This window comes from Leopardus geoffroyi, chromosome B1 (genome assembly GCF_018350155.1).
Source record: "Leopardus geoffroyi isolate Oge1 chromosome B1, O.geoffroyi_Oge1_pat1.0, whole genome shotgun sequence".
Taxonomy (NCBI): Eukaryota; Metazoa; Chordata; class Mammalia; order Carnivora; family Felidae; genus Leopardus; species Leopardus geoffroyi.
The window spans coordinates 26,671,422-26,695,571 of NC_059327.1; the positions used below are offsets into that span (position 1 = coordinate 26,671,422).

A 24,150-nucleotide genomic window follows, 5' to 3' on the forward strand; every position below is an offset into this window, starting at 1 on the left:
ACATTCTTCTACTCTTTTAGATTCTGGTTTTTTCTAATGTTTTTAGAGAGAATAGCGAACAGTTCACATCTGCCATCAAGCACCTAATCTTTTCCAGCTTAGCTTTTGTGATTTCTTTGTATCAGGAAAGACAGTAATATATGTGAGAGTTCATGAGTATTTCCTAGATAATCTCAAACGTATTTTACTCTTTGAATATCTTCTGAGTGTAATTAGGTCTTTCTACCCTTAAGGAAAAAATTTTTAAATAAATAAATACGGGAGATGTAATATACATTTTCTCATCGAGTATATAAGTATATAGGTCAATGGATTTTGCAGTTCAAATGAGATACAGTAGTTGTTGCTTTGCTGACAGTCCGATTAGTGTGAAAAATATCTTTAAGCTATGACTTTCCTACCATAAATAAAAACATCACTTTAAAATACTCCAGACACCTTAGGTTTCTCTCCTTTTATTACATTTTAGAAGTCATAATTGTTTGTTACAAGATGTAATATCTGCTAAGGTTGTTCCTTTGAAGCTTTACTTTCAGGCAGGCTTAAAGTGTTGAACATAAGTGAAACGGTTTTCTGTCCCTAAACTTGGACCTGGTGAATATATGCCAAATGACCTCACATTTGATATTGAAACATTTTTTTTTTTTTTTAATTTTTTTTTTTCAACGTTTATTTATTTTTGGGACAGAGAGAGACAGAGCATGAACGGGGGAGGGGCAGAGAGAGAGGGAGACACAGAATCGGAAACAGGCTCCAGGCTCTGAGCCATCAGCCCAGAGCCCGACGCGGGGCTCGAACTCACGGGCCGCGAGATCGTGACCTGGCTGAAGTCGGACGCTTAACCGACTGCGCCACCCAGGCGCCCCAATATTGAAACATTTTTGAGTGGCCTTAGTTTAGACTCTACCATTAGGATAAGGAAAATAGTTAAGTGTATTTGTAAAAGAACCAACGTGAGTTTACTCCTTGGCGAGTCACACAAACCACAACAGGTGAGTTGCTGCAGACACTTTCAGTTGTTTGCTCAAAGTTTATTTTCTCCTTAATCTTCACAAACAGATCTGAGATTTTGGTCAAGGCAGCACTGTGCCCAGTCATAAAAGAACCGATTTTCTAGGCTTTTGGGGGGAGCTGGTCAGATGACTCATTTTTGGCTAATAAGATAGAAGTGAAAGTATCTTAGAGAGGCTTCCTTAATAATAAAGACTAAGAGAAAACCTTTTTCTCCCTTGCCCTCTTCTTTCTTGTGTGGGACCCTGAATACCAGGCTTTGAGGTGTAGCACTCTTTTCGTGACCATGAGGTGACAAGTAGAAGACAGTTTACCCATGCTAACTAAGCATGCCAGGGTGGAAAAATCTTTAAAGAGCTTTTGTTAAACTGCTACGTGAGCCTGAATTGCCTCTGACTGGACAAGTTAAGTAAGACCTGTGAATCTCTACTTTTTTTTTTGAGCCTTCACTTGTTGAGTATTCTGTTGTTTGTAGCTGGATGTGCTCCTCACTGATAAAGGCCCTACGTGATCTAGATCTTGCCTATCTTCTGACCTCATTTTGTCATTACTACCTCTAGTCACATTAGCTAGTGGACAAATCTTGGCTGACAAACTCCTGCTCAGATCCAAACTCCTTATGACTCAAAGGCTCTGTGTGATCTGGTTTTACTGATCGCCCCTGGTGTACCGCTGCTCTCTCCATCCCAATACCAACAAAACCTTTACCATACCCCAAAATTCTTGACAAATATTTGCAAGAAATTAATGGAGGAAAAAAAAAAAACACAAAATGAAAGGACTTAGGAGATGTGAATTTGAGGAGGGATATATCATTTACCTGGATTAAAAGACTCAGTATTGTAAATTTGTCAACATTATAGAATTAATTCTAATCAATGAACTTAAAACCTTTTTTTTCTAACACATTTCTTCATGGAACTTAAAGATACTCATATTGAACATCAAAAAGCAGTAATAGCCAAGATAATGTTTAAGACGAACAAGGTGAATTGATTAGTACTTAGAGATTTTTTTGAAGTTAAACTATTAAACAGACAAACTGATCAACCAAAGAGAAAAGATACAGAAAAAAATAAAATTAGATTTCTGACTCACACCATATGGACAGGTAGATTAAAGATCTAAATATGGAAAGCAGAATTATAAAAGTAATCTGGAAGAAAATGTATAAACAGTGTAAGAATAGGAAGGATTTATTACAGACTATGTAGAAAGCACAAACAGTGGTAGAGAAAGATTGATATATTTTATTATGTTAAAGTTTAAAACTTGTCCGAAATCAAACTCTGGGTAAGTAGAGTGTAAGGACAAGCCATAAACAAAAGTATATATTTTTAATGCATGTAACCAATGCAAGTGTTGAGAATATATAAAGATCTCCTACAAAATAATAAGAAAAAGACAACAAATTTGAGCTAGACAATGAACTGAAAGCTGACAAATGAAACTTGAATGGTTAGTAAATATACAAACAGATGTTTGTATCAATTTGCATGGGTTCAGCTCCAAATATTCCACAATTCAACTAACAGAAATTTAAAGCCTAAGGATGTTTATTTCCTGCTTGGCAAGTCCAGAGGTAGGAAGTTCAAGAATTAGTTGAGTACTCTGTGAGCACAGTGGGGTATGCTAGGATTTTCATAATTCACTTGACCTTCCCATCATGGGATCAGCAGCTCCGAATGTCACAACCTTAATGTGAAAATTTTCTAGAAATAGAGAGGAAGAGAGAGAGGAGAAAGCGGCCTTTTTCCTCTACACACATTCTATTGGCAGGAAGAAAAGTCTTTCCAGAAGCTTCCAGATTTTCCATTCTGTCTTATTCCAGTCACTGCCAAAGAGGAATGAATTCACCTTTCTGGCCTAGTGTAATGAGGATTACTCCTTATACTGGGGAAAGGTTTACCTTCTGTTAGCATATGCATCCTGACCAATTCCTGAGCAGTAACTGGGTTTCTCTTGGGCCAACAAGAAGAGGGGGTAATCGCCACAATTATCAACCTCCCTAACAGAGAGTAAAGACTGTGTGATATTGATAATATAATAGGTATATAATCTAAGAGCATGGAATATGAAACATAACATAAATGTGTTAGTATGAATTATATATAACGTATATAAACTCATGTGCTTAAAAACACATGTATATGAAAAATATAAAAATATGCACAAGTATAACATTGAGTTTGTGTAATGGTATCTTTGGAGAGGAAAGAAGACTAGGGTTAAGAGATTTCAACTGTGTTCATGTATTTAATTTTCTAAAAAAAAACAAGTATATGAACCCCCAAAATGTAAATTAAGCAATGCATTTTTTATTTTTGCCTTTTTGCTTATAAAGCTTATGTATTTATGTTCATGTACATAAGATGGGAGAAATGGGTGTATTTTGGTTAAAAATGAAAATTGATAGACAATTAGAGGACAGTTTGGCAACATACAAAATTTTTAATGTGTATCCTTTGACCTCGTCCTTCTATTTTGAGAAATTCATCTTATAGAACTGGACAGATGTATGAAGATATGTATACAATGTTATTAATTTTTAACTTTTTTTTTATAATGTCGAAATCTCCTTTTTATAGTGGTGAAACCACCCAACTAAATACATTATGACACATCCATGTAATAGAATGCTAAGTAAAATGGTGTATACATTTAAATTTTTTACCTGAAAAATTTGAGTGAAAAGGCAGAGCAAAGACATTTAAATACACGCACACACATGCAAAGAATGAAATCTAGAAGCTTAATCATCAAAATGTTCCTGGTGATCTCTAGATGATGATGGCATTACAGATGATTTTCCTTTCTGCGAACTTGGTGTTTTTTAAAAAATATTTAAAAATGTTTGATATTTTTGTAGCTGGAAAAGCCTTTAAGAATTTTCATTTTGTAAATTAAAAATATAAAATTAAAAGCCACTCACTTTTTGATTTAGTTATGATGAAGTAAGTAAACGTGTATATTCATGTAGTCAACCGATATTTTATTGAAGCTATTTAGGCACTATTTTAGATGCTAGAGATACACACAGCTCATAAGGTAGTTCATAACTCAAGAATACCTCATTTTATGGACCATCTTGAGTGGGGAGATACGTAAAAGGCAAATAGATAAATGAATAAGGTACTTTCAGGTAGTGATTAAATGCAGAAAGAAAGTAAAAGTGAGTGATCTTGGAATCACTGATGGAAAAGTGTGTGTGCATGCATGGATGACTTTAAATTGGGTGGTTGACAGAGTCCTCTGAGTTGCTTATTAACTTTAGGCCGATAATTGGATGGCATAAAGAGCTAGCCATGCGGAGATCCGGGTCCAAGTTCTCAGGCAGAGCACAGTGCAAAGTCGCCTAGGCTGAAAGGAGTTTGTCATATTCAGGCAGGAGAGAGTGAAAGACAGAGTGAGGAAACTCAGACACATGGGAAAGCTCACAGGGGGGCCAGCTCACAGAAAGCCTTGGAGATCCTAAGAAGTTTGTAGTAATACTTTATTATATGTGCTATGGGAACCCATTGCAGGATTTTAAGCAGGGAAGTGACCTGATCTGATACATGCCTCGAAAAGATCACTATGCCTACTGTGTTAAGGATGAATTGTAGGGCAGCAGATGTGACAGCAAAGTCCAGTTAGAAGGTTATATGCTGTTAGAAGGCTGTATGCTGAAGTCTAGGCAAGAGATTATAGAACTAGAAACTGAGATGGTAGCACTGGGGAGTAGATAGAATTGAGGGGTGTATTTAGAAGCACAGTTGTTGTTCTTCTTCTTTCTCCTTCTTTCTTCTTAATATCAGCACTGGGGGAAAGAATCACTTAACAAAATGAGGATAATGGTATCTCCCACGGAGTGTTATCACAAGGGGCTAATGCATGTCAAGTATTGGGCATATTTTTGACGCATATAAGAACTTACAAAATGTTAGTTACTTACCATTATTGTTATTTTTATTATTGTCAAGAATAGGGCATGGTCTTTGAGCAAAAAGAGTTTTTCTGTAGAAGTTAAATTATACCTTGAGTACAATTCAGATTGGATGTCTGTTATAGCACATACTTGGTAAAGATCAGAGAATTAGTCTTAATTTTTAGTGACCTTTGCTGGATCAGAGAGAGAAGGTTTATTGATTTCCTCCTGTACTTCATAACACTGAGCCATAAATATATGTGTAAGTAGCAACTGTGTATAAATGGCAACGTTATATCTTTAAAAAGTTGTGATTGGGGCGCCTGGGTGGCGCAGTCGGTTAAGCGTCCGACTTCAGCCAGGTCACGATCTCGCGGTCCGTGAGTTCGAGCCCCGCGTCAGGCTTTGGGCTGATGGCTCAGAGCCTGGAGCCTGCTTCCGATTCTGTATCTCCCTCTTTCTCTGACCCTCCCCCGTTCATGCTCTGTCTCTCTCTGTCTCAAAAATAAATAAAAACGTTAAAAAAAAAAATTAAAAAAAAAAAAGTTGTGATTTAGCTATTTTTTAAACATGTGCTAGTTCGGTGAAATGAGTCCCTGAAAATCTTGTCTGCAAGTGTGTGTCTGTAATGTTTTTGCTTAGGGACTATTTTCCTGCAAGTTAATTAGTGATAAGTTACTTCAAATTCTATGTACTTCTTTGACTGTGATCCTAATTACTACTTTTATTTTGGTTCTTTAGACCCAAATAAACAATTCAATTATAGGGATAATTATGACTACAAACCTTGTTTGTGAAAGAAAGGCCTTGTATAACCATCAGAGATAATGAATTCTCTTTATTGGTAAAAATAATGTATTTAACATTGTAGAATGATGAATAAGCAATTATGATTTGTACTCAATAGAACAGGTAGAATATATGTTTTAAGTAAACTTTAGGTTTTAAGTAAATGTTTCTGAATTACTAAGTACTAAATTTCTGAGTAGTTTAAATAGGGGACTGTTTTGTGTTGTGGGTAACAAAACCTCTGATTTAATAATATATTTCATAAATTCAAACCCAAATTAAAAGAGCTAACTTCTGGGGTGCCTGGGTGACTCAGTCAGTTGAGTGGCCGACTCTTGATTTCAGCTTTTGTCGTGATCCCAGGGTTGTGGGATAGAGCCCCAATTTGGGCTCTGGCTGAGTGTGGAGCCTGCTTAAGTTTCTCTCTCTGTCCCTGTGCCCCCTCCCCTGCTTGTGCGCACGCTCTCTCTCTCAAAAAAAAAAGATAACTTCTTCTTTGTCTTCACTGATTTTGACTGTTCACCTCTACCGTCTTTTATGAATGTATGTGTGTTACACAGTTACATATATTTTATACAAAATTGTGTTTTTAAGAAAACAGATAAAAAGAAACTGTAATCCCACTACTTAGTGATTTAGTCCTTTTTTTCTATCTGTATTTCAAATATATATGTATATATATTTTTTCTCCTGGATTTTGTTTTATATATTTTTAATCTAAAAGACTAATCTGAAAACACTTTCCCATGTTGTTGAATTTTCTATAATATCCTGGTTTTTTTCTTGCATGTATGGTTTATACTTTTTTGGTGATCTTAACTGCAGTAAAATACACAAATTTGAAATTTATTAAATTTTATTTTTAAACAAAATTTACAATTTTAGCCATTTTTTAGTGTATAATTCAGTGTCATTAAGTATAGTCACAGTGTTCTGTAGCATCCTTTTAGTACAGGATGATGTTATATGAAAAACCATCATTTATTTAATAGAAAGTTTATTGTTGGACATGTGAACTGTTTCCATGATTGTCCATAAATAATGCTTTGATAAACATCTTGATGCAGAATCTTTGTTCAGACAGTGCTATATTTTTTTCTAACATGTGGTACCAGGCAGCTCTTTCTGCCTATGAGTCCTGTCCCTGTGCTTTAATAAAACCACCTTTTTTGCACCAACCCCCTCCCAAAATAAATAAATGAAATATGGTACCAATTTGCACTCACATTATCAATGTGTGAGCACAATTCCATTTCTGCACCCTCTTTCTGATACCAAGCATTTTTTTGTTTTTGTTTTTTATATTTTACATATAAAAGTGTTAGTAAAAAGTAAACACACACTTTGCTATTTTGCTTCAAAGTTATAATGGATACTTTTTAAAATGCCAGTTGATAAGTTTAAAAATATCTATTTTAACCCATTTGTTAGTGAAGAAAGGAAATTCAGTCTCAGGTATTATTAATGCATTGATTAGGGAAATGTGAGTTTGCTATGGAGGCTTTATTCAAATCCACAGAGGGAAAATGACAAAATCTTCACGAGTAAGGAAAGTGCGTGTAGCCCGGTGGCAGAGTAAGTTTGTGCTAGTAGGGTGAGAAGCACGCTGCAGTTAGAGAAATAAACAGAACCTAGCACCTGTAAAGTCGTGCAGATATTAAAAAGCAAACAGCAAGATGGTGATAGTTACATTTGCATGTAGCCTATACTTGGGTATTCCCAGTTAGTAGTACAAAATCGACCTCTTTTCACTCAAAATTTTCAGCTTAATTTGAAGGATATTTTCGACAGAAACCCAATTCTGACCTTGCAATACGTATCTGTGGAAACATAATCTTTTACTTTGAAGACTTTTTCTTGGAGCCTGCTCTCCTGAATTAAATGAATTTCTATAGGTAGTGTGGAGAACATATCTTGAAATAAATCTTTTTTTTTCCAACTTTTCTCATAGTTCTCATTTAGTTTATATATGCATAAAATGGAGAAAGATAGGACTGTTTTAGTCTTAAGCTTTACTTATGATGCCATTTTCTAACTACATTACACGGTAAGTAACAGCACGGGAGTAGTGATACTTAGACGGTAAAACCAAATAAAATTTAAAGTAGCGAAAGAATCATTAATGAAGTGTATTAACTTATAAAGATAAAAATACTAATGCTTATGGTTTTCTTTCTTTTTAATCCATTGTAATGTAGCTTACAATTTCATCATTGTACTAAAATTTAAAATTGTCGGTGTTTTTTTTTTTTTTTTCCCTTCTAAATCCTCATGCTGGACTTGCATAATGTTATTGCCCTCTGACTTTTATAATGTTGTACTTACTTCGTAATCTTTACCTTTCTGAGTGGATGCCTAGTCCTTGCACTGCTTCAGATCCGCTCTGGCTCTCCCCCCACTTTTTCTGTCTGAAAATTATGATACTTCCTACCAGTTTTCTGGTTCTGCATTTCCAAATGCCCGTGTTCCGGCTTCTTTGTCATATTGTTTCCTTAGGGTCGCTAAATTCAAGCTTGCAATGTTTTAGTTTGGCCATAAGTCCCAAGAGTAGAATATTTTGGCATTGTCTTTAATTCTTCCTTTTCTAACTTCTTGTCACCAAACCATTACCACGTATTTCTGGTATCCATATGTTCTCTATAATGTTGAGTGTTGTACTTTGTCTTAGATTTGGTTGTTGGCGGTATTTAAGTAACCTTTATTTCTTAAAATATAGAGGTGGAGTTTATAGATACAATTTTTCTTGTGAAGCATGAGAGGAAAGTGGATGTCTTGGACAGGAGTCTTGTTCATTTTGTATTTCTAGAACAGTTGCCCAACACATAAAAGATGTTGAAGAAATGTCTTTTGAATGAACTGCCCAAAGACTTAAGGATCAACTTTCTTAGTTTCGAGTTCTGTAAGAGGAGAGAACTATTTGAATGGTAGCCATTTTTTTTTTCTTTACCCTTTTTTGCTACAGTATTTTAGGTGTTCATATTTGTTAATATTATTAAAGAAATTCTAGTGTTTTGTTTTGTTTTTTTTTGTTTTTACACAAAATTGCTTCAATATATATTTTCCTTTTTAGGTTTTGGAAGGAAGGATGTCGTAGAACACTTACTACAGATGGGTGCTAATGTCCATGCTCGTGATGATGGAGGTCTCATCCCACTTCATAATGCCTGTTCTTTTGGCCATGCTGAGGTTGTGAGTCTGTTACTATGTCAAGGAGCCGATCCAAATGCCAGGGATAATTGGAACTACACCCCTCTGCACGAAGCTGCCATTAAAGGGAAAATCGACGTATGTATCGGTAAGTATTATTTGATGGTATCTACGCTGTAAGATCAATCTGACAGGTATAAAGTTTGAAATAAAGATTTAACATTTTTTCTCTTGTTTTTTTATTGTGGTGCAAATAGTGTTCTCACAGAATAAATAAAGAGGCCTTTATTACTTTCATTCTTAGAAGCTATTTTTTTTTTTCCATCAAAAGGGAAGTAGAAAGATAGCAATATAAAGTTGGTTAAGAACAGGATTCACAACATTAACTTTCCAAATGCAAGTCAGATGCCGACTGATGTGGAACTAAATTTTGATGGATTGCTATTATCAAATTTAGTTAATTTATGGTCTCTTTAAAAGACTGCAAATTTTCCATTCTAGCATCAAATACAAGCCTGTAAAATACAAGTTCTTACTGAATTGGATGACGTATTGGGATGCTTTATGTTGATTCAAGGAAAGTCATCTAGCTCTAAGGCAAAATCTTTTTTCCTCATGTTGCTAAAATTGAACACCAGTTATTAGCACTGGAAAGCTTTGAGTGGTTCGAATACAGTAGTACAAAGCTTAATATTTTCAACATGTGCCATAGTCTAGAAAAAAAGCAATTTCAAGTAAAATTGAACTTTTCAACCATTTAAAATTTTGGGATTATATGAAATTATATTCAATCACACTTCTTTCTCTTTCATATTTACCTAAATGTATATATATTTTTTAGATTTTACTTTATTGTATAAAACCTTTCATTTTGAAATCTAAAACAAGCTTCTAGAAGTCATGCATAGTTTCTTTTGAGTGTATCTATTTCTTAACACTCGGGATGGTGGATGTTTGTTTAACCCATGGCAGATTGGTTTTCATAATTGTTGTCTTCTGGGATGGATAACAGCCATTTCAAGTTTAATCTTTCATGTTTATCTTTATGATAAAACTCAAACATATATGTCAATTTTAAAGATATAGTGGTGGTGGTATTATTAAGAATTTCTCCCTCTTCATAGCCATCTAGTCCAGCCTCCAGTATATTTTTTATTTTTCCTCAAATTATTGCAATGCCTGACGTACAGCTTCTTTACGTCATTGTCTGTCATTATCTTTTCTCCCTTCTACATCTGTTGACATAAGCCTTTGGGTACCCTGGTCCTTTTTGATCTCTGAGATACTCCATTAAAAGTTGTTTCTCCCATTTCCTCCCAAGTCTTTCACTAAAGCAGCCACGTCCTGGACTAAGTCATTACATAAAACTACCCTGAAAATCTGGAACTTATAAAATATCCTCTCTGACCACAAAACCTCTCTTATTTGTGGTAAGTTACCCATGTGATAATTAGTTTTGAATTTGCTATGTATTCTTACCTAATGTAGACTTTGAACTTCCTACCTTCATCCCTTCTTGCTTTACCTTGTCATATCCATTGGATTCTTCTGTCATTAGTCACAGAATTTTGTATAGTTTTCACCTTCTTGAATTATTATCCTTTCTAGGCTTCAGTATTATGTTTTCTGTACCTGTACCCCTCTGAATAGCTTATCGCAATTAATATTCTTTCCTCCTCTTCCTAATCCCCCTCCCAAAAGTACATAATGAAATGCTCCTCTTATCTAGGTTCTGTTGGAATAAGAGACTAGATGTAGGACTTGAATGTTTACAGAATGGATTCCCGCAGTCCCCCAACCCCGTGGTCCTCTGTGCTTTGGTACATATTGCTTTCCTTCTGGTTAAGTGCTTGTGTCTTAGAAAAGTTGAGGGAAGGAGAAGGGCACCTTCAAAACTGGAATGAAGATATAATTGAGGATATAGCTGCTATTAAAATAGTTATGGGAAGTAAGATTGGATGTAGACCCTTCTGTACATTAATTAGCTTTCAGGAATCTATTAGGAAACCAAATATACCAAAATCGCTGATGGTTATGCTGTATATCATACTTTGTGAATTGAGAATAGTTAAGGAACTCTGAAATGTTTCTTCTAGGCAAATTTCCACTTTGGCACAACTGGATGAAAACTTGAGTCTGATGGTTTGGAGAGATTAGTGCACAAAATTAATTTTTGAAAGGCTTTGGCCTAGATGATGAAATGCTAGCCCGATTGTTTTCAGATTAATCATACTCCATATGTGAGGTATCATAGTGAATATTTTTGATATTTATAAAAGTAGAGCCAGGCCATGTTGTCGTCTGGCTTAAAGGAGGCAGCAGGATAGATTGCTTCAAAGCACGTGTTCTGGTCTTATATCCTGATGTGACCAGTGACCAGCTATCTATGAGACCAGGGGCCATTTAAGTGCCATGTTTATATGTGAAATGGGAATACTTGGGTTCTTGGGAGAATTAGCTGATAACACATTTAAAGTACTTAGAGTATCTGGTATAGTGAACATTAAATATTTATTGCTTTCCTTTTTTAAATTGAAATATAATTGATGTAGTTTCAGGTGTACAACATAGTGATTAGACAAGTTTATCCTTTATGCTGTGCTCACCGCAAGTATAGCTGCTGTAACCTTACAATGCTATTACAATAACATTGACTATATTCCCTGTGTTGTACCTTTTTATCCCTATGACTTGGTCATTCCATAACCGGAAGCCTGTATCTCCCACTCCCCTTCACCCATTTTCCCCATCCTTCATCCTCCTCCCCTTCGGCAACCACCACTCTGTTTCTGCTTGTTTGCCTTTTTTTTTTCTTTTTAATATTGCACATATATGTGAATTCATATGGTATTTTTCTTTCTCTGTTTGATTATTTCACTTAGCATAATACCCTTTGGGTTAAAAAAAAATGCCCTCTAGGCCTGTCCATGTTGTAAATGACAAGATCTCATCCTTTTTTTTTTTTTTTTTTTTTTTTTTATGGCCGAGTGATAGTCCATTGTGTGTATATGTATAGCACATCTTTATCCATTCATCTTTCAGTGGACACTTGGGTTGCTTTCATATCTTGACTATTATAAATAATTCCACAATAAACATAGGGGTGCGTGTATCTTTTGAAGTAGTGTTTTCATTTTCTTTGGGTAAATACCCAGTAGTAGAATTACAGAATCTATTTTTAATTTTTTGAGGGACCTCCATGCTCATTTCCACAGTGGCTGTACCAGTTTGTATTCCCACCAATTCCATGAAGGTTCCTTTTTCTCCACATCCCCTCTAACACTTGATACTTCCTGTCCTTTTGAGTCTAGCCATTCTGACAGGTGTAATAGCTATTATTAATTGCTATTATTATTGCTAAGATCTCAACCTGAATTGTGACTACTATGTAATATAGACCTCCTGGTTTCTTTTGTTTGCCCTTTATTGACTTTTTTTTTTTTTTAAGGGCCAATTTAAAATCCATCCCAACGAAACAAACAGAAACAAACAGATGCAAATACAAGAGTAACTAGTGGTTGCCAGAAGGGAGGAGGTCAGTGGGGGTATGGGTGAAATAGGTGAAGGGGATTAAGAATACAAACTTCAAGTTTAAAAAAACAAAAAGTCTATTCCATGTGTTTCTTAGATGCTTTTTTAGCTACCATCAAAAAGAACAAAATACAGCCTGAGATTATTTTTAAAAAATCAACTTTAAATGCTTGTATAATTAAACCAGCTACTTAAGACCGAGGTCATGGTTCATTATAGTAATTCAATGATACAATTTTTAGATTCTGTCTAACAAACCTAATTTACTTTAGAAATCAATACTTTTTCTACCTTTAGAACTTACTCGTTTCTCTCTACGTCTCTCTACTCCCAGATATAAAGTGTCCAAAAAATAAAAGACATCTTCTTTTCTGAATATATATTATCTGATTTTTTTTTAAGACTATCCAAGTGTTAGTGCTTTGAAATTCATTTTAAAAGCCAGTTGTAGACACATCTTTTGCAAAGTTAACTGATACAAAGTCTGCCAAAATAATGGACATTTGTTTTTTGTTTGTTTGATTAATTTTGGCTAATAGTATCCAATTGCTTTTCTGATTTTGGAGATTTAAAACTATGAGTGATCGTTTTGGAAAGGAATATACAGGGATGGACTTGTTTTGATCAATCGGACACACCCCCTCTCCTTCTATATTGTAGAATTTTGAGTACAAAGACTTAGAGATATTTAACATTTTTTTAACATTTATTTTTGAGAGACAGAGAGAGACAGGGTGTGAGTGGGGGAGGGGCAGAAAGAGAGAGAGAGGGAGACAGAGAATCTGAAACTGGCTCCAGGCTCCAGGCTATCTGCACAGAGCCCGACGCGGGGCTTGAACTCACTGCGAGACCATCACCTGAGCTGACATCTGGTGGTCAACCAACTGAGCCCCCTGGGCACCCCAAAAGACTTAGAGATGTTAAGGAATTATTTATAGCAGCGTTTTTTTTCCCTGTGGTATCAGTAGTGGCTCTGCCTGTTTAAGGTAGACAGAATTGGATTTTGCCATTTCCAGGTGTATAGTGTTTACGACTGATACAGAGATCTGGCAAAGGTAGCTAAGTGGAAGTTCTAGTATGGGGCCTTTTAATAAAGAAATCTCTTGAATCTTTATAGAATTCCAGTGCATCCACATTTATACTACACTCCCATCTCTGCTTATACTCTGTGATTCTCAAGGGAGAGGGGGAGAGAGCGTGTTCCCTTTGGAGACTTCTTGGTTCCTCAGCAGGCGTGGGACAGCTTGCTGACTTCCACAGCAAACAGTTTCAATGAAAATAGAGGCGCCTGGTTTTGGAACATCTGTGGGATTCTCACTGATTGGAATACCCAGCGTTGAGACCTGGAAACCCAGTAAACCAAATGAAAAATTCTCAGAGGGGAAGATTGAACAACCTGAATACGTATCCCTGAATGAAAAAATAAAAATAAAAAGATTCCATCAGGGAAATTAAAGTGTAATATGGAAGAAACTTCCTGGGGCCAAAACAACCTAATTTTTTTCAAAGTGAAAAATTCAGTAGGTGAATTAAAGACCACATCAGTAGCGTAGAAGATCACATGTGAGAAATGCCCCCCACTACAGAACAAAATGTTAGCATAAGGAAGTCCTGAAGAAAAAGGTAAATAGACCTAGGAAACCAACATTATTTTAAAACCTTACATGTGACAGGAGTTTCAGGAGGGAAAAAGAAAATAGACAAAAATTACTGATAGAAGAGATCAGTAATAATTAAACAAATGATAAGCATAGAAAAACCCAAGTCTTGAGATTGAAAAGGCTCACAGAGCTCTGTGCTGTTTTGATGTGAAAAGACACACGGAGGAAGATATGTATCTATATACGAAACTTTTCCCGGCAGAAAGAAGAAGTTGCCCACAAAGGGGGAAAAAATTAAGCAAAGGACTTTCCACTTACAACATTGAAAACATGAAGTCAGTGGAATACTTTCTAAAGACTACTGGAAGAAAAGAAACTGTAATTCGCTTGATAAAGAGGAGTTCTTCAGCTTTTGGGGAGTATGAAAGGCTGAATAGAGCAAGTGACATTACTTTAGAGAAACAAAGCTCCTGTCACTTGCTTTCTTTCCTTCTGTACGTTGAAATAATTCTTGACTTCATTTGTCTTACACGCAAAGGGTAAAAGGATCTTTCCTATATATATCTCTTACTTGGAAACTTCAAATTCAAACTGCTACTTAAAATCTAACAATTAGCACTTTAAAAAAGTTTTCAGGCTCGGGGTGCTTGAGTGGCTCAGTTGGTTAAGCCTTGAACTTCGGCTCAGTTCGTGGGTTCGAGCGCTGCGTGAGGCTCTGTGCTGACAGGTCAGAGCCTGGAGCCTGCTTCAGATTCTGTGTCTCCCTGTCTCTCTGTCCCTCCCCTGCTTGCTCTCTGTCTCTTTCTCTCTCTCAAAAATAAACATCAAAAAAAATTAAAAAATTTTCAGACTCAAAAAAATTTTTTTTCACACTCACTGGCATTATATTACACTGGTTAGAGTCCAAGAGATGTGGGTCTTTGAACAAGGTCCTTATTCTCTTTTAGTTATTAAAATGGTAGTAATAACTGTACTTCATAGAATTGGTAAGGGGATTAAGTGAGAGAATGCAAATAAAGCCTCTTCATGTAATATCTATATCTGGGTATATGCTCAACGCTGTAGTGTATATGCTCAGTGATTGGTAATTGCTCTTATGTTAATATAAAAATAACATCAGAAATAACATTCCTATTGTATTACAGAATATTGATTCAGATACTTTTATATTTGTTGAAAAATGTAAGAGAAAACAGATGAGATGATATTTTTCGAAGAAGTCTTTAAGCAAATTGGTTTATTAGGAAAGATTAGGCCAACTTTAATAGTATCATTTAATACCATAATTAAAGTCAGCTATTGAAATGAATTAATAAAAATGTTTAGCTACATTCTCATTTTTTTCTTATCCCAATTTAGAACTTCAATTAATTATTTCATACGTGATAGGATTTCTGCCCTTTTCCCCCCTATTATTTACCATTTGGGGAGTCTTACATAATTGTGTTTTGTCTATTCTTTTTCTTTGCCGTAGAAAAGGCATGCCTTAGTTTGTGAGCATTCAACTGGATAAAACTTAAGTTTATTCAATCAAATGTAATATATTAACCTGGATAAGATCCTGGTTCAGAAAAAAGTTAAAGCAGAAATTATTACATTATACAGTTTATGTAATTTTTATGTAATTACACACATATTTACGTGTGTGTGTGTGTGTGTGTGTGTGTGTGTGTGTGTGTGTGTATGAGAGAGAGAAAGAGAGAGAGAGAGAGAGAGATTAGGTGATAAATAACCCAGTTGATGACTTGTTTAAATTATGGGCTGATAAAAATGAACACAAAAGTTTTCAGCAATAGGGAGGATTTTGCTCTTAGCGTAACTGAAGACGACTGTGGTCTGCTGCAAAGGAGCAACAAGACAGGAATCATGGGACCTCATGACTACTCTTGGATCTCGTTAGCAAGCACTTTGACTTAGGACAGATTATGGGGCAGATTACTCCCTGTGCCTTAGTTACTTCGCTTATCAAGTAGAAATAATAGAACTGTTTTATTTATTTTTTACCTTGCTGTTATTTTATAGAGATAATATGAGATGGTAGAATCTCATATGAGTTACAATTGTACTTTTAAAATTTACAGCTATGAGAAGGGACCTGCTCTATGTAGTATGCGGCAGAATAATGGCCCCCAAATGTCCACATCTCAGTGTCTGGAACCTGGGAATATTTTATTTTACCTGCAAACAGGAATTAAAGTTACAGACAGAATTATGGTTGCCAGTCAGTTAACCTAAAGATGGAGAGAGATCCTGAATTATCTTGGTGGGCACCAGGTATCACAGTGTTCCTTAAAATTGGAGAAGGGTGTGATAGGAAGGAAGTCAGAATGATGCATTGTAAGAAGGATTCAACCAGCCATTACTTTCTTTGAAAATGGGGAAGGAGGCCATGAGCCAAGGAATGCAGGGACCTCTAGGAGATTGGAAAAGCAGGGAAATGGGCACGCCTAGTTTTCCCATTGGTTATACCTTATGCATTTATAGTACAAAACTAAGCATGGGAAACTAGTGTTGGTACATTGTATAGTTCTGTGCCATTTTATCACATTTGGAAATTCATGTCATTACTACAATCAAAATATAGAACTATTATCACAAAGATCCCTCTCATTCTACTTATTTATGGTCTACTCCCCAACTTCCATCCTTAACCCCTAGGAACCACTAATCCGTTTTCAGTCTTTGTAATTTTGTCATTTTTGAGGATACTAGAATCATAGGGCATGTGATTTTTTTTGAAATTGGCTTTTTTCCCACATTGCACAATGCCTTTCAGTTTTGTTTGTTTGTTTAATTGCTGATTAGTATCTCATGGTGTTGCTGTACCATGATTTAGCCCTTCACCAATTGAGGGACATTTTGGTGGTTCCCAGTTTCAGACTATTATAAATAAATCTTCTTTGAACACTTACGTACAAGTTTTTACATGGATATGAGTTTTCATTTTTCTGAGATAAAAGCTCTGGAGTGTGATTGCTGGATCTTATGTTAAGTGTATGTTTAGTTTCCTAAAGAAGCTGTCCTACTGTTTTCCAGAGTGTTATATCATTTTCCATTCCCACTACAGTATATGAGAGATCTAATTTCTCTGCATCTTGCCAGCATTTGCTGTTGTCACTTTCCTTTATTTTAGCTGTTCTAATAGGTATGTAGGGATAGCTCAGGATGATTTCAATTTATACTTCCCTAATGGCTAGGGATGTTGAATGTCTTTTCACAGGCTTATTTACTGTTTGTATATCCTTTCGTGTAAAATATCTCTTCATGTCTTTTGCCCATTTTCTTTTTTTAACGTTTATTTATTTATTTTTGAGAGAGAGAGAGAGAGAGAGAGAGAGAGACAGAGTGCAAGTGGGAGAAGGGCAGAGAGAGAGGGAGACACAGAATCTGAAGCAGGCTCCAGGCTCTGAGCTGTCAGTACAGAGCCAGACATGGGACTCGAACCCACCAACCAACTGTGAGATCATGACCTGAACCAAAGTCAGACACTTAACCAACTGAGCCACTCAGGCACCCCTTGCTCATTTTCTTAAAATGGAGTAAGAGGCTGTGTTATCTGGGATACATTCACTTGCAAATAACAGAACACTTCACCATTGATCACTTAAACAACAAATACTTATTTATTGTTTTCAAACATTTGGCACTTGCTAGGCATTTAGATTTATACATTGGTGAGTAAAACAGGATTTAAAAATGTTTATAGCATCAAAATAGATGGTGATATACTTGGTCCAAAAAACAATGATTTGAATATAAACTAAGAGTATTTTAAGTAACAAAATTGATGTGAATGCTCAAATAGACTCCTCTTATCTCAGATGAGAAAATGTTCCATTTTACATTTTTGGCACTCAAACAGTTGAGTTTTCTATAATCTTTACAATTTATCTCAAATGATTTAATTTTATTATTTGACTATCATTAATCTGATATTAAATCTTATGGTTGAAACCTTCTGATTAAGTATAGTGATTGAACTCATGGAATTACCTCCTGCTCTTACCGAATTCTGTTCATGTGATAAAAAATTCTGTAGGCAGTGATTTGGATGAAGTGAAGCCATCAAGCCTATATTAAAGGAAGAATAATCTACTTTGTGTTGAGTAGATTTGATTGGAGAAGTAGGAAACTGGAAGCAGGATAGGAATTCTGGGTTGTGGTTGGTCATAGGATCAGCTAGACTAGAGGGGTCTGCTATCATTTACAGATTAGAGGGCCTTTGTAAAGGGTCAGGCAGATACATGAAGTTATAATAAATACTGCATGTAAAATTGTCAGACTGCATGTCAGATGGTTGAGTCAGAAACTCAACCATTCAGGAGAACCAAGAGTGGAGATGTGAAGAACCAGGCCAGCTCTGGGGACTTCCAGCAGCTCAGGTTTGTGGCCCTCCCCACTAGAATTCTCCAGTGATGTTAATGTGTCTTGGCTTCAGATCCACTCTGTGTTTCAAACCTGAGATAGAAGGAATCTGATGCCCAGCTGGAGTCAGATGTTGACTTTTAACCAATCATCTTTGTTATCAGAAGTTCTCGAGCACGGGCGTGGCTCTTCCGGCCCCACTATAGCAACTGGGCGCCATTCCCAGAGAGGTACTGAGTGGTGAGGTGCAGAGGGTGGGGTGAGTCAGGGAGAGGAAGAAGTAAAGATGAGTTTGGTTTTGAACTTGGATTCCTTCAAATATTGAATAATAATTAGCATTCTTTGAGCCATGTCGTTATGCCTTAAAGGATACTTTAATACTGTTTCTGGGTGACAGAAAAAAAGGTATTCTATATAAACTTCTGATTTTATTGTGTGTGCATGGGCTGCTGCCCAGTGTATCTCTTCTCTCGCAGCATACTCCGTTGTCCCATTGGACTTTGTTTACAAAATACATGTTAAAAGTTAAAATTATTAAGTATTTCAAGATGGTGACAGCAGAGCATTAAACCTAGCACGGGGCCCTGTGCAGCTGCACAGGTTATATGCCCTGATCAGATCATACCTTTGGCCTGGTTAAAGTGCTCCACAAAGAGTTCTCATTACACTTGAATGACATCTTAATCCCTTAACAGGGCCCTCTTTGATCTGGGTCAGACCTCCACCTACAGCATGGACTTAATGCCTGTCCTTCTCTCCCTTTCTTCATGTTCATGTTCTACCCTGGTCTTTTCGTCTCTGGAATGAACTGACCATGCATCTTTCTCAGGGTCTGCGTACTTGTTCCTCTTGCCTAGAACACTTTCCCCCCAGATTTTCACACATAATGTTAATTCCTTGTACTTTTGCTATGATGCTATCATAATTTCTTGCTTTGCCCTGCTTGTCTGGTTTTTCTAGCCATGTTTGCTTTTACCAACCATGTTTCATTTTACTTAAGAACTTATTGCCTGAAATTATATATTTGCTTAATCATATATTTGTCTGTCACCTCTGTGCCTGAGTAGAAACACAGGAACTTTGTCTGCCTTATTTTGCACCATTTCCAAGTGTATATACCTCTGTGCCTACTCAGAGTAAAATGCTTGCTCTATGGAAGAACCTTGTGGTTTTATTTTGCATTTCCCTGATGAGTAATCTTGAGCATTTTTTCATGTGCCCTTTGGCCATTTGTGTATATTTTTTGGAGAAATGCCTGTTTGTGTCCTTTGTCCATTTTTAATTGGATTGTCACTTTATTGTTGAATTGTAAGAATTTTTTATATATCTAGGTACACGTTCCATCCCAAAAACATGATTTGCAAATATTTTCTCCCATTCTGTGTTGTCTTTTCACTTTCTTGGTAACATACTTTGCAGTGAAACAGTTTTTAATTTTAATGATTTGATTAATAACATTAAAAAATCTACTTTTTCTTTTGTTGTTTGTGCTTTTGTGTCATAAGAATGAATCCTTTGCCAAATCCCAGGTTATGAAGAGTTAATCCTGCTTTTTTCTAAACATAGGGAACATTTCTTCTGCGTTTTATAGTTTTAGTTCTTTTTTTAGGTCTTTGATCCATATGGAGTTAATACTTGTATACGATGTGAGACAAGAGGTCCAACTTTGTGGGTATCCAGTTTTCCCATTCAGTTCATGTTTCTTTATAATTCTTTTTATTTCTGTAACCTTGGTAGTAATATACTCCTTTCATGTACGATTCTGGTTATTTGAGTCTTCTTTTTCTGAGTCTGTTTGGCTAAAAGTCTGGCAGCTTTTGTTACTGTACTTCTGTATAATTCCTTCCTTTTTGTTGTTGTGTTGTGTTCCATCATGGATGTAGTCCAGTTGACAGACATTTGGGTCCTTTCCAGTCTGTGGCTGTTACGAAGAATGCTGCTGTGGACATTGGTGTATAGGTCTTGGTGTGAACGTATTGTTTCATTTCTTACGGATGGATGCCTAGGAGTGGGATTGCTAGATGGAATGATACATCTATGTTGAACTTTACAAGAAGCTGAATTTTCCTGATTATTCAGGAAATTGAATAATCTGGATGTATTAAGCATATTTGAATGCATTAAGCAAATTGAATAAGGCTGAATGTATTAAGCATATTTTCATCTTTATTGGTCATTTGTGTATATTATTTTGTGAGATCTCAGTTCAGATCTTTTTTTTTTTTTGTATGGTTATTATTGAGTTGTAAGAATTCTTTGTGGGTTGTGGTTATGGGTCCTAAGATGTGTGATTATCATAAGCATTATTGTGAGTGCTTTCTCCTAATCTGTGCCTTACCTTTCATTTTCTTAATGGTGTCTCTGAAGGTTTTTAGTTTTGGTGAAGTCCAATTTGTCAATTAAAATAGAAAAGTATTTGGTGTCTCACCAGCATTGGAATGATAAGGTAAGATTTCTATTAGACAATTATTCTTAGGTTAAAAGCAGTTTATAGGGAAATAGGATTATATTTTTAATTACATTGCAGAAATGCAGGAAATCAGTTTTGGGTTTAAGGGTTTCTGCTTGAAGTGCATTATAACAATTTGTTTAGGACTTATTTTTAAAATTCAAAATGAAAGAGTAAGCTACTCCATAATGAAAAGTGAATATATTATATAGGTCAATTTTAAGATTTAAGAGTAAAAGTAAGGTGGACCTTCTTTAATTAGAAAATAATTATCTAAAATATGCTTGCTTATTTTTGAGATACCATTGTTTGCCCCTACCATTTGGAAGTATATTTCTAGAATTTAAGGAAGTAGGTTATTTTAATAGCTTGTTGCCTGAAACCTTCCCATGAAGGAAGGCTCATTAATTGCTTCCAGTTAAACATTTTTTCGCTTGTGCTTTCCCTCTGCTTGTCTGAGATCAGAGGACACATAGATATTCTTTGAGCTGTTTCTTCATGTTGTTGGCCTTGGTATAATTCTCATAGTTTTCCATATTTCTGCAATATCGAGACAGGAAATATGAGCAAAGTTGCAAATGCTGATCTTTTTAGTCTGGTGTAGTCCAACAAATCTCCAGTTCTGGAAGTAAATGGTCCTCTGTCCACTGAATATGTTTACTTCCTTCTTTTCCCACCCAACCAAATGTGAGTGGGAGCAAAATATATAATTTCTGAGCAGAAGTGTTAAGAACCAAGGTATAGTTTACTATGTTTTGTTTTTCTCCACCTTGGTTATGTGGGTATCACATTTTAACATAGAGCTGTCTTCAGCCTGACCTGTGAGTAAGGAAATTCCCCTGCTGTCACTTTCTCAACTCGTGTGAGTGAGAAATGAACTTAATTTTGCTAATAAGCCTATGAGATTCTGGAGCACTTCGTTACTGCAACATAACCTAGACCAGCCTGACTGAAAACACTCTGTTTGTGAAATTGAATTCAAGTAAAGATAAACTATAAAGAAATGATGATTTAGGAAGAATGACTTGTTGGGATGCCATTATGGAGAGAAATATCTTGGAGTTGTTCCCCAGGTAAACCAGGGTCATACACACACTTTAAAATACCTTCCTTGGGGCGCCTGGGTGGCGCAGTCGGTTAAGCGTCCGACTTCAGCCAGGTCACGATCTCGCGGTCCGTGAGTTCGAGCCCCGCGTCGGGCTCTGGGCTGATGGCTCAGAGCCTGGAGCCTGTTTCCGATTCTGTGTCTCCCTCTCTCTCTGCCCCTCCCCCGTTCATGCTCTGTCTCTCTCTGTCCCAAAAATAAATAAACGTTGAAAAAAAAAAAAAATACCTTCCTATTTATTAGCATAAACGATTGGTATGTGCATAGTGATGAATTAAATTAAAATGGCTGAATAAAATTAAAATTAAATTAAAATAATCAAAGTGTATTTACTTCCTAATGCAGCTTTAAGACCAGGGGCCAATCTCTTAAACTGAATCAGGTAAGGTGTGAACTTGAGTATGCTCCAAATAGGTTAGTGCCTCGTTGTATGCTTCTGTAGTATTCTACTTAGATCATACTTGGTCATTCTCTGTGATAGGGAGCTAACAATAATCTTATTCATTCTTGTATTCTTATTGCCCATCACTGGTACTAATACTGCCCATGACTGGTACTAGTGTGTGTGGTACGTTCCACGTACACCGATGTGTGTGGGGTGACAAAGCAGTTTACAAGAAGATAGCATTGTTCTCTCTGGCCTTTTTTGCATTAAGCCTGTGTTAATGGGGATAAGGAAGCCCAGTAATTTTCCACCTCTTGTTGATTAGGTGATATTTTGAAGTGCTTTTATTTTAAAGATCGGTGAATTTGCAGCATGTCCAACATTTCCATGTTCCTGTACAAGTACAAGACACATTTTATGGTCAGGTACAAATTATGGTTAGATTGTCTGTCATTTGTCAAAGCATTGTTCTTCTTCAATCGGCTAGGGCGCTGAATATTGATTCCAGTCATGCATTGACTTCTGTTATAGTGGTTTTTCTATAAAGAATGGGCAGTTTTGGTTGCCACTTGTGGATCAAACCTTTGAATTGCTGCTGTCAGGAACTGAGAAATTGAGGTAGGGAGGGAGAAGAAAGAAAAAGGTGACGGTGGCAAATGTACCAGAAATTGCTGTGGATGGATGATACTTAATAAAGTGTTTTCCTTTGAGGCAGCTCAAAGTACTTAGCCAAATTAATTTTGCTAATATTTGTATCTTATGCATGAGGCAGACGATTCATCTTACCTACCATTTTATCTGTGAGGAAAGGAGAAAATTGTTCATTTCCAGCAGTCCGTAAAGCTGATATAAAGTTGTTATAATAGAAGTGTTTTCTTTATTGAGAACTGAAAGTTCTGTCTGCTTAGTGGGATTTATTTAAGAATATATTTTAAGGATAAAGAATTAATTTCATTCTTTAAAGTCTGCCGAATAAATTCTTTTTTATTTTTAGGTTAGCTTTTTAGATTGTATAATATTTAGCAAATATAAGTAGCAATCTTTACCAGGCTAGCCTTATTAAAAAAAAAAACAAAAAACCCACAAAATCTTAAGATAATCTATTTACTAAAACCTAAACCACGTTTTTATTATTGTAATTCACTCCTAAAGTAATATCCCTCTCATGATTTCCAGGTAACTACATTTTTTATTTATCCGCTATCGAGAAAAAGATACTTACTTTCCTTGTATAAATTCTATTTTAAATGGAGTTTTGTCTGATCACTTCCATGGTTACCTGTCCTTTTATGAAGTTAAAAGCCCTAGAACTTGGAATGGCCTACATTGGGGGTCAGGGAGGGAAGGGTGGGATCAGTGCTGGACTACTCCAGGTACATACATACCTCCTGTTATTTTAAACATAGCATGTCAAAGTTAACAACTTTCTTGGTTTTGTCTTAACGGTATTATTAGAAGTAACAGATGTTCATTAAAGAAAAATTAGAAAATACACCTATAACAACTGTCACATCTTGTTTCCTGTCCAATATGGTAGCCATTAAATAAAATTAGCTAAAATTTAAAAACTAAAAAATTTAGGGCCTCAGTTGCCCTCGCCACATTTCAAATGTGTAATAACCATATGTGACTATTGGTTGTCCTATCAGTGTGCGGATTATAGAAATATCCATCATTGTAGGGATTTCTATCGAACAATATTAGACCCCACAGTACCTGTGTATGTAATCCTTTTTACAGTAAAAACGGGATCATTCCATGCATACTGTTTCTTATTTTTTCACTTTCTGACGCGAACGTATTTCATTATCAGTGAATATTTTTATCTAATCTCATTTTAATGGCTGTCAAGAATTATAT

At 35.9% G+C, this 24,150-nt stretch overlaps 1 protein-coding gene and 1 long non-coding RNA gene across 3 annotated transcripts in view; one reads left to right on the forward strand and one right to left on the reverse strand.

Moving 5' to 3' along the window:
* Positions 1 to 24,150, forward strand: part of TNKS (tankyrase) — a 219,208-nt gene that overhangs the window by 23,869 nt on the left and 171,189 nt on the right. For both annotated transcript variants that reach the window (XM_045455749.1, XM_045455754.1), the window contains exon 2: positions 8,778 to 9,002. In XM_045455749.1, coding sequence (XP_045311705.1) covers positions 8,778 to 9,002 — 225 coding nt within the window. The remainder of the gene's footprint in view (positions 1 to 8,777; positions 9,003 to 24,150) is intronic.
* Positions 20,520 to 23,649, reverse strand: LOC123586519. Its single transcript, XR_006706849.1, has 2 exons — positions 22,134 to 23,649; positions 20,520 to 21,906 (listed from the first exon to the last, which is right to left on the reverse strand). It is a non-coding gene; the product is annotated as an uncharacterized LOC123586519 (long non-coding RNA).